This window comes from Camarhynchus parvulus, chromosome 9, assembly GCF_901933205.1.
Source record: "Camarhynchus parvulus chromosome 9, STF_HiC, whole genome shotgun sequence".
Lineage (NCBI taxonomy): Eukaryota > Metazoa > Chordata > Aves > Passeriformes > Thraupidae > Camarhynchus > Camarhynchus parvulus.
In genome coordinates, this window is record NC_044579.1 from 15,472,132 (window position 1) to 15,482,788 (window position 10,657).

At 42.7% G+C, this 10,657-nt stretch overlaps 1 protein-coding gene across 1 annotated transcript; it reads right to left on the minus strand.

Moving 5' to 3' along the window:
- Nucleotides 1-3,761: 3,761 nt before the first annotated feature.
- Nucleotides 3,762-10,049, minus strand: MRPL44 (mitochondrial ribosomal protein L44). Its single transcript, XM_030954845.1, has 4 exons — nucleotides 9,884-10,049; nucleotides 9,110-9,578; nucleotides 8,048-8,226; nucleotides 3,762-6,859 (listed from the first exon to the last, which is right to left on the minus strand). Exons 1-4 carry the CDS (start codon nucleotides 10,045-10,047, stop codon nucleotides 6,688-6,690), a joined length of 984 nt encoding a protein of 327 aa, XP_030810705.1. The 5' UTR covers nucleotides 10,048-10,049; the 3' UTR covers nucleotides 3,762-6,687.
- Nucleotides 10,050-10,657: the final 608 nt, after the last annotated feature.

The following is a 10,657-nucleotide window of genomic DNA, read 5'->3' on the forward strand; positions in this document are numbered from 1 at the left end:
ATATAATGAAATCCAAATAACCATTTGTCACATCTCCTTGGAATAACATCTTCATGTTAAATGATGTATTCTTATGCTTCAAAACTGGAAATTATCTTGAAGCATAAAATTATTCCTTGCAGGTTTCAAAAATTAGCTAGTAAGAGTCAGATAGCTCAGCAATGTGTACTGTCACTAGCAACAAATCCTTTCTACAACAGGAGGAGCTTTTCTCTAAAGTAAAATTTGGAAGCTTATTCCAAATTTTATCAAACTTTATTATTTTTGTTGTTATTATTTAATCCCTGATGGTTTTGGGTACTAGGAAATGATGAGTATAGTACTCCAATCAAGAAAAAAAATGCTCAAACTTATTTTTAAATAGTCTGTTTTTACATATGAGATCAACCAAATTCAACCTGATCCGTGTTCATCTCCTAAACACTTGATCTTACAGCTGAGCTTGCAGTGGGCAATTGAAATAACCAATTAGGAACTAATTGGTTTGAAAGGAAACTTTCAAAGAAATAAACTATGAAATGACCTAATTCTGAAACCTGGGCATAATCAGTTTGCTTCTGGTCTAGATTTCCATGAACTTCAGCAGTCTGCCTGCTGGTCATGCAGCACAGAGCCTGAATCAAAGAAACCCTCACAAAGCTCACTTGGACATTGTGCCTGCGGTCACAGGACACTGTCAGAGCAGATTCCCAGCAGCTGGGAAAAAAATGTGCAATGCTTTGGGGCTGAAGTGAAACTGGGTGGGCATCTAAGTTCCTTCTAAAGTAATCAGAGCAGCAGTAGAAGCAATAATGAATTGCCATAGGGGGATCTGCTAAGTGTCAATATGAATGTCATCCTTTTTTTTCTTCCCCAATTGTTGTCTCATTGCCTGATGGCCACAGGTTGTTGAAAACTGCCTGACTGAAAACATGCTGAAATAGCATCACATGATATTTGAGGTAGGAATTAAATATTTAACATATATCTTTACTGCAAAAGAAACATGAAAGAAAACTGAACTGTGCTCTGATATTATAAACAGAAAATGACAGGGGAATAATTCAAATCTAAACCCATCACCTCCCTAGTAATGAAAATCTAATCGAATTATAAAAGTAGCTCTCCCAAGCTCATTGTCACAGTTGTTGCTCAATCAGAAGGTCTGTGTAATAGGATAGGAAACCTTCAGACACACTTTTAGATTAGGGTACTGTGTTTTCCCTGATGCACTATTATAAACAGTTCCACTTCCCATCACTTCAAATTTAGGAGAATAAAAAATTTCCATTAGCTTTCAACTAGCTCAACTACTGAAGCCATTTTCTGTCTGGGCTCTTTTCCTTCTTAAACATTCTCTGATGTTGGACTGATTTTCACAAATTGTTTTGTTCTGTTGTCATCCTAAATACTCACCTTTTTGCCAGTAACTTGGAGAATAAAGCTGTGCCTCCTAGTGCTACTGAAATAACCACTAAAGTAACTGGATTTCTTTATTTAACCACCAGACCTTTTAGACAAATCCTTGCCCTCTGGTGGTGGGAATGCTTCCCCTGGTTAATACTGCTCTAACATGACTAATTCTATGACACTTCCTTAGTTTCAACAGTATTTTCTTAATTTTGCAGAACTGCCTCTGTGGAGGAAATCCTCCACAAGAACAGGTTTCAGAATGCTATCTTTGAACTCCAATTACTCTGAATTTTCTGTCATAGGTTTAGGTCTAGTGTAGACAGTGGTGCTCCACCTGTGTGTTTCCTTCAGCCTTCAAGCACACTGATTTTTCATTCCACTTGGCTTCATTGTTTGACCTGGCAATATCCCCTGCATTACCTCAGAGATATTCATCCCAAGTCTGGATACATCCCCATAAATCTGCTGTCTCAGCATGGCAGTGGGTCTCTCCTCACTGACTACCTGCTATGTGGCACCATTCTCCAGAAATGGTCAAATAAGTGAGAGCAGAACATTTTAAAAGTTCCAAACTTCGTGACTTCAGAAACCTGATATCCTGCACCAGACAAGAGTATTTAATTTCTCCCTTCTCTAAGGTTGAAAAATTGCCAGGGGCACTTTCCCTCCCCACCCAAGTGCACAGCACAGCCTACAAAAAGCCACACACACAGACTGGCATTGACAAAGTGAAGATTTGATTCAATACTTGGCTAAATATGTGGGAATCATGAAACTATGGAACCTCTTGTCAGGAGCAAAGGTCTACAGCTCACCATTGTCTACTGAAACAACTTGCATTAAACAGTGTTAAGTTTCTTTGAAGGCAGAAACATTGTTTCAGAACTTTTTTTTGCAAGTTGCATATTTTTAGTATTCAGAAATGCTATATAAACATTGGCCAGGTAATTTAAATTACTATTGAAAAAAACATTTTTAATAGAAATGCCTACATACTGATGCAATTTATTTTGGTTTCCTATATAAAGTAACAAAATCAGGGGCTTTAAACCAAAATGGTGCCTTCAGGAAAAAGAGTACTAAACTAAAAAAGTCAGGTAACAACTTACCTAAAAATGTTACTCAAGTTAGAAATACAAATGTTGCTCTGATTTATATAGGCATCCCAGACTAAGAGAAAACACAGGACTCCAGAACTATTGAGATGCCCCTTAAAGGGGAGCCCTGAAGCATGTTCAAAACTCAATGAAATTTTAATCTTATTGCAATTAAATGTAAAATTCCACCAACATCAGTAAAATCAAGATTTCTTCTGATAAAGAACATTGGTATAAGTGAGCACAACTGACGATGAACAGTTCCAGAGGTAAAAAATACATTTTAATTTCCATATCAAAAAAATGAGGTTCTGTAATTGTTCCCAGCTGAAGCAACAGGAGCAAAAGAATTACTGTGTCCAAAATTAACATGTTTGATTAAAAACCTGCAAGTTCAGGAGCACAGTCCCCAGCACAGCTGCCACAGACTGGCAGAAACATTACACTTATTACACAGAAATAGACAGGGATGATGATGTTTACCTTCTCCCTAGAGGTACCCTTTTCTGAAAGGAGAGCAGCCCAGTTTCTATGTACACCATGAAGAGCTGCATTGCAGTGTGCCTGTCATTCAGGAATCACCAAGTGCCTTCAATAATGCTCTGATTCTGTCACACAGAGCAGCTGTTCCCACTCTGCAGCCTCAAACTACAGCAGGGGCTATTTACTGACCAACTGGTGAGCACTGGATCTTTAGTTTCTTAGGCAAGCTGAAAAGGGAAAAATGCAAAACTAGTGCCATTACATCTGGGGAATTCATTTAGAAAGAAAAAACCAATCTGTCCTTGTTGAGAAGTGTTTGCTTTTCAACACTAAATGCATCTCTCAATATTAAACTTCAAAGCTCTGATGTAAGAGAACCCAAATAGTTCAGAGTCTCTTTAAAGTTGCCACAGCACTCAGTAAAGTTAAGGACAAGGTAAAGTAGGGCTCTTCTTATGTTCCTGTACTGCATCATCCCCTCCCTCTGCCCTGCAAAATACAATCACAACACATCTTTTGATGTTTTGAATTCTTCATGGCTTTGTATAGCAGCATAACACCACAGCACCTCATTTAAATTTTTGATTTATCATATAACCCAAGAGATTGTTATAAGAAGTAAAAAAATAATTGTCATAAACCAGTAAAAGCTTTAACTTTTCACCAGCAACTTCAAACTCTGAATTAACACAGAGATAACTGTGAAATTATTGTTTGCATCTCCTGCCTTTAAGTCACAGCAACAATTCACACAAGAATTATTCCTGGACTTTTTTTTTTGTTGTTAAGAGAAAACTGAAGCAAAACATCTGGTTATCGTAACCAGAAGCTGCAGCTGAAAGCAAGGAGATAGAACTGGGTGCTCAGTCACATCACTGAACTGCTGAGACACAGGAGCAAAGACACAGAGAAGCAACAGAGCAGCTTCTGTTGCTGAGATCAGAAGCAACTTAACAACAGTGCATGGAAGCATATTAAGAAATTTTTCTCCAATTACTTAGCTGCTACCAATAGAATAGAACTTCTCTTACCTTTCTCAAAATAAAATTACTTTTACAACACTTAAAAAAAAAGACAAAGGATGTAGATGACAGAAAGAGTAATCCAAGACCATTCAAACACTGGATTTACCTAACATTTGGAGAAAAAGCAAGTCTAGGTTACTAGTGTTTCCTACTGTTTAGTGAGTTTACAAATGTAATTTTTGCAACAATAATCTAGTTCTTCAATGGGTTGCAAGAATAAAATGTCCTGATTCCTTTCTGTCAGTCATTATTGACAGTCTGCTCAATCTGTTGTCTCGCTGAAAGATAAATAAAATGTGACTGTGAAAGGAAGAACCACGGGAAAACATAAATGCACTTGTACTCAGCGCCAATGCAAGCAGCTCACAAAGCACTTGTCAGACAAAACTGCCATGGAATTTCACGAACAATGTTTCTGAGCTGCCATTTTCACCACACTTTATAGCTAGTGATTTCTGTAGGTCTGACCAATCTTTTAACTATGCTATGGTTTATGGCTACTGATTCAAAAAACAAGGAAAAAGGTTAGTAACCTGAATTATATAAATGATCTCACTAGCACAGCTGTAGATCCTGATATACATGATGAGTGTCAGAAATTAAAGCACAGATACCACATAAACTGCTTTTCTGACCTTTAGAAACTTGAAAATGGGACACATTTTCATATAAAAACTCCTTTTTCAGTCAACACCTCTATAAAAACCCAGCCCTTTCTTTCCATGTCCCCAAATTGTCTTTTCATTTGATCTTAATACATTCCATACATGTGCCACACAGTAAACTGATTTATCATGCATCACTCATCTTTTACCAGCACAGTATTCCACTTCTCCTAGGACTTATGCTCACATTCCAAACTATAAAGCCAAAGGAAGCAGATCTTAATTGTTTTTAAAGGTAAACTGACTGAAATTTGCTTCTCCATCTCAAAATACATAAATATGTATATAAAAGCAGTAGGTTACTTGGGCTGTGAAAAATCCTCCTTCACTATTGTCCTTTTAAAATAGGTAAAGAGCAATAACCTCATCTGGAAACTAAAAATAGCATGAGTAATTTTACCATCTTATCACATTTTGCTCTTATTCCCCTGGAATATAGTGACCTTACTGGCTTTTATGTAAGTGGTAACAGATTGCCTAGGTGGAATTTTTCATTTAACACCAGCAATTTTGTGCATATTTTCTGCTGGGCTGATCTTCCTGCCCTCCTTTTTGCATTCCAGCCCTCCCTGGTGTGCCCTCTCAGCCAGGGGCAGCAGGAGCTCTCGCTGCTCTGCAGCCCCAGCTGCGTTCCACACCGGGCAGATGCAGGGCACTGAGTGCTGGAGACATCCAGGGTCACACACAGACTCCTCCTGCTCAGAACACCAATAAATCTCTTTCCACTGGGTTGGTACAGCCAGCACTCACTGTCACAGCACAGACCTGCCCAGCAGCTGCAGCCAGGACCTTTGGCTGCCAAGTGTCCTTCCCTAAATCCATCTTGTGGGCCAAAGGCAAAGGATGTGTTGCAATGGACAGCACTATCAATGGCCATCAGCCTGATTCTCCCTCTCCTCTTAGTGAAGGCACATTCATTTACCTGGTATCTTCCTTTACAATCAGTGCTCACAATGGGACAAAGCAGGAAACACTTCTGAACATCCAGCTTCTTGGTCCTACGTCCAGCTTCTTCCTTGCAGGGCTCAGACAAGTTTGTAATAGATGCTCACTCTTTTTTTAAGAAAAGTATTCCAAAACAGCTGCAGTTCTCACACATCTGTTGCCCTCTGGTAGACATGCTGAGTTTCTATGACATTTAACAGAAATATCATGCAGGTACCTGAATTATTCCTAAGTGTCTTTCCATTCATTTGGAGCTAAAACAGCTACAGATGTTGCAAACAAGACAAACACTGATTTCACTGAATCCAATACTTCTGTCGTGGGACTGCTTAAATGAAAGAACATGGACTAAGCAGAAAAAGTACCAAAAAGAAAAAAAAGAGAAAAAAAGAAAAAGCTTATCTCATAGCCTATCATGAAATCATGTTCTCCAATTTCTTTAGGTTCAGGCCTTGATGATCCTAATTTTCACTATTTCTCATTTTGCAGCAGAGGCATTTTTACAAGTTTTAAAAATCCTTCAGAGCATGCTCCAACAACAGAAACCAATGTGCATGGCAAATAAAATTTGGATGAAAGCAGTGAGACCTCAAAGTTTGAATCCCCAACAGTGTCAGGATCATCATCATACCTGATGTTTTCACAAGGTGAAGGACAAATTGATCCAGATGCAATCCAAAGGCTGATGTAACATATGTTAATTCAACTCAGCTTATTAACAATCCTCTCCAAACAATCTCAGAGGAAGCATTCATGAAAGCTGTTTCTGTACAGTGAGATTTTGTCACAGGTTATTAAACATCACTAAAGATGGTCTCCTGCAATGCACAGAAAAACTTCTGAGCCAAAAGGCAAAAATTCAGATTAAGGGCACTTCTTTTACATTTAGGAAAATGAGCAAACACTAAACAGTGTGCAAAAGGAAAAGACTTTATTTAACACCATATATGATTCAGAAGTTTCAAGCACTGAAGACCTGAAAAACAAACTGGTCTTTTGGTATTTTGCCTTTCCAAATACACCTATATTCAGCATGGAAGCCATTGATTTTTAAGACACACCAGAAATGTCTTTTAGCATCTAGTTACTGCTGATTGCCTTTTCAGCTGCCAATCCTTGTTTGGGTTTGGAGTAATCCCAAGGTCTCCTGTTCTCTGTGTACCCATAAAGCTTCCGCAGTGCCACTCGTGCAGCCTCCTCCTCTGCAGCCAGCAGTGTTTCACCAGGGCCTTCAGCTAACATCTTCTTATCACTTGGGAAAAAAAAACAAAGTTAAAACCATGAAAAACCAAAGTTTCCATCATAAAACCCTGAGCACTGCTGTGTACTGTGAGTAAAACAGACTGGTTTTTCTCCAATGTCTGTGAACACTGACTTTTATATACACACAATGGAAACATTCCTGTTGGTCTTTCCTGCAAAGGTAAGTAATTGTATATTCAGTAATGGAAACTCAGATCAGAAATGTGTCCTGGGAGAACACCACTCAGTTCATTTAGGTTACTAACACAGCACTGATTCTCTACAGTATTCAATTTGTCAGCCCTGATAAAAAATGCAAATTCGTTACTCTGGCTAGCTTAAACAGGAACTGAAGTGCTTTTGTCTTTTCTCCTCCCCTGGTAAGGAAGCATTTCAAACTCTTTCAAAAGGACTGACAGAGAAGCTCTCTTTGTTGTGAATTATGTGCTCATGTCTGTTTAACACCTATGGGCACACACTAAATAGGAGCAGTTCATGAAGAGACACCAGGGATTCCTGACGAGAAACAATCCAAGTTCCTTTCTTTTTTATAAGATACATTTTATAAGGTACAGAAACCAAAGCAGGGTAACGCAGAAGAAGTTAAGGCATGTGTTCATCTGCAGCTCCTTTAGGAGAGCAGCAGAGATGTGGATTCTGTCCTGCCCCACAGGAGCACTGTCACTGCTGGGCACTGACCACACCTGACACAAATGCACCAGGACAATTGGCACTTCCTAAGTCATGCCTGGACACAGACACTCCTATGGCCCTGTTTACAGTGCTGCTGCTTTTCAAATTTAAAAACTTCTCTGGAACTTAAAATGAGTCTCTCTTCCATCTCACTCCCTTGATGTCTCTTTATGCTTGCCAAAGCTCCTGGATACAGCTGTGGTCCCTCCCAAGCCATGTAGTTATGCTGTTCCCAAAGTTCCTGTGTCAGGTCACTCAGAACACACCCAGGCTCTTTGGTGCACCCCATTCAGCCTCTGGAGCCCTTAGTCAGAGACTGTTTATGTATCACCACAGCAAGCTATGGCCAATGCTTAAATGGCTCATTGTATATGGAACTTACTATCATGTTTCTTTTCTGGAACAACTTGACCAAAAACCATGAGTAGAAAAGTAAGAGATCATCTTCCCTCCTTCCCACTCCTCCAATTAAAGTCATTTAACTTTAGATTAATATTGCACTAACCAGTACAACCCAACAAAGTAGACTGGCAGAACTGTGCTGACTCCCAGCTGCCGGGTAATTCTTGGTTCTGGAGCAGAGATATTCCTCTTGGTCAGTTCTTCCAGCAGTAAGCCCATAGGATTTACAACTTCCCAGATCTCAAACAGGTCTTTTCCAATCAGCTGGGGAATAAAAAAGTCCTAAACAAGAAAATTTAGAAGTTATAATTAATGGCTTGAGATTCTGGTGTCTCCTAATGAAAATACATGAAGAGACAATAAGTGACAACGAACCGCTGAAATGAATGATAAAGCTGCCTCAGTGCCCCATCCCAGTGCTCTGAGTCTCTGATTATGGTGTAGCCACTGACAGACTTGTGCCCAGGCAAAGTCAGCCCCAGCCCCAAAGAAGGGACAGCTCCAGCCCGAGGGACAAGCTGTGGCAGCAGAGGAGCTGGGGCAATACATGGGAATGTGCAAACCCACGGGTCGTTCACCTGTTGGGCTCACTCTCTTGTCTGTAAGAGCTCCATGCTCTTACAGACACCTCTCAATGCTCTTGTATCAGGAAAAACATTTTAACAAACACTTCTCCATTGCAAAACTAATAACAAGTGAAAAAGACGACTGAAACAACAATAGCTGTTAAAACTACTTTGTCACACTGAATTTCAATCAAACATTTTTGTATATCTTCAGGGGCTTGCACTCCTACATGCAAAACCTATGAATTCATCCTTGTATATATAGAACAAAGTTTTTCTAAATTGAAGATATATGAAATCTCACACGGAGTAATTTCATTATTTGATAATATAGTGCATGGAATATAATGCTTTCCCTTAGCAACTTTCAGCAAATATTAATATCACCATCATAATCCAGAAGGGTATGATTTCATGTACTTGATCAGCCTTCTTAATGAAAAAGCCCCCAACAAAATCCCCAACCCCCAAAACCCCAGCTGATCACTACCACACCAGATCTCCTTGTTAAATTGTCTTGTTACAGGTATTGTCAAACTTCTGCCAACCTCCCTGGATCTCTCCCCATCCAGGTACAAACCAGCATTCATTGAACCTACCCTGACAAAGATCCCGGTTCTCTCGGGCCCGCTGCTTTCCAGCAGGGCTCCTATCACAGCGAGGAACGTCCTCTGCAGCACGTCTGGTGGGGCAGGAAAATCCCTGCAAAGCGCCAGGTCCTGTATGGACAGGTTTTGAGCCACATAAGAGACAAGTTCCTGACTGGTCAGAAAATTAACCAGTGCTTCTATGCCCTTTGCAGGTAACTCTGGGTAGGCGCCTTCAAAGCACTGCGCCAGGTAAGCGCGGGCGAAGTGCAGCCCTCGCTCCGCAAGGTCGGTGTTGTCCTGGAGCTGAAGAGCGACCGCGTCCTTGTCCAGCCCCAGCTGCCGGCGCCTCGCCTCTTCGCTTTCGATGTAGCAGGGGTTAACAAACGCAGTCTTGAGAAGGTCCAGGGCGAAGTTTTCCTGCACCCGGTGGCTGAAGGCCTGGATCTCCGCGTGGTAATCCCAGTTGGGCTTTTCGGACCTGCGGGCGCGGGAGGGGAACCAGCTCAGGAAAAGAACGCGTTACCCGCCCCGCGTCTTTCGAAAGGGCACGAGAAATGAAATTGAGCTTGAATGCCAAACCCAATATTTAAATCCCTGGGGTCAGACACTGTCGATTCCACATCCCCGTCTGCCTGCCCCGTTCAACCCGGACTATGCCAACCTGCGGAGCTCAACCCGTTCTGCTCCAAAGCGTGAGCAGACGGGGCCTAAACATTCTATTTCCCCCTTTTTGGGGCAGTCGCACCCCTTCCCCGAGCCCCGCCCGCCTCTCCCGCCGCTCACCGCCGCTGCGGAGGCGCCTGCAGCCGCTGCAGCTCCAGGTACGCCCGGAGCCACCGCTTCTTTTCGGGGGGCGGCGCGGTGCTGAACGCGGTGCCGAGCCCGGTGCCCCGCCCGGCCCCGGCCAGGAGCGGCCGCGCCGCCCGCAGGAGCAGCCGCGCGGCCATGGCGGGTGCGGGCAGGGACGGCTCCGCCCCGCGCCTTCCGGGCGGAAGCGCTCCCGGCCCGGGGCGGCGGAACCAGGCCCGGCCTCTGCGGCCGCCGCGGGGGCACGCCCGGCCCCGGGGACACGGGCAAGGACAGGAGCGGGGCAGGTGCAGCGCCGGCGCTCCGGCTTGGGCCGCCGGGATGTTTCAGCTGAGACCCTCAGGCTGGGCGCCCGTCAGCCCTCAGGCCGCGGCCGCTCCGCGGTGTGACCGGGGAGCTCGCAGCGGTCCCGGGGCAGCTCCGCGGTGTGACCCCTGCGGCGCTCGCCGAACGTGCTCCACTCGCCGCCGCTTAGGTGGCGGCGTTTTAAAATACTGAGTTCCATTCCCACGTGCAAGACAAAGCCCGCTTTTGTGCACTTAAAAGAAGGTTTATTTTTGACTATACAGTTCTTTGTACATCTCTCAGCCCTCATTTGTACCATCAGAGTTCATACAGTACACCTTCAGTGCAAAGGTCATAGTATAAAACTCATGAAAATGCAGAAAAATGTGCAAAGCAGGCCTGGCCCTTTTTATCGTCTTTACTAAAAGACAAAGGCACACGCTTCAACATTCACGGTAAGGAAAC

Excerpts from the sequence above, each read along its gene's own strand:
- MRPL44 (XM_030954845.1), bottom strand. The coding sequence starts at position 10,047 with ATGGCCGCGCGGCTGCTCCTGCGGGCGGCGCGGCCGCTCCTGGCCGGG. Across the intron at positions 9,579-9,883 it reads CAGGCGCCTCCGCAGCGGCG|GTCCGAAAAGCCCAACTGGG; the intron begins GTGAGCGGCGGG and ends CCGCGCCCGCAG. Across the intron at positions 6,860-8,047 it reads TACTTTGTTGGGTTGTACTG|TGATAAGAAGATGTTAGCTG; the intron begins GTTAGTGCAATA and ends TTTTTTCCCAAG.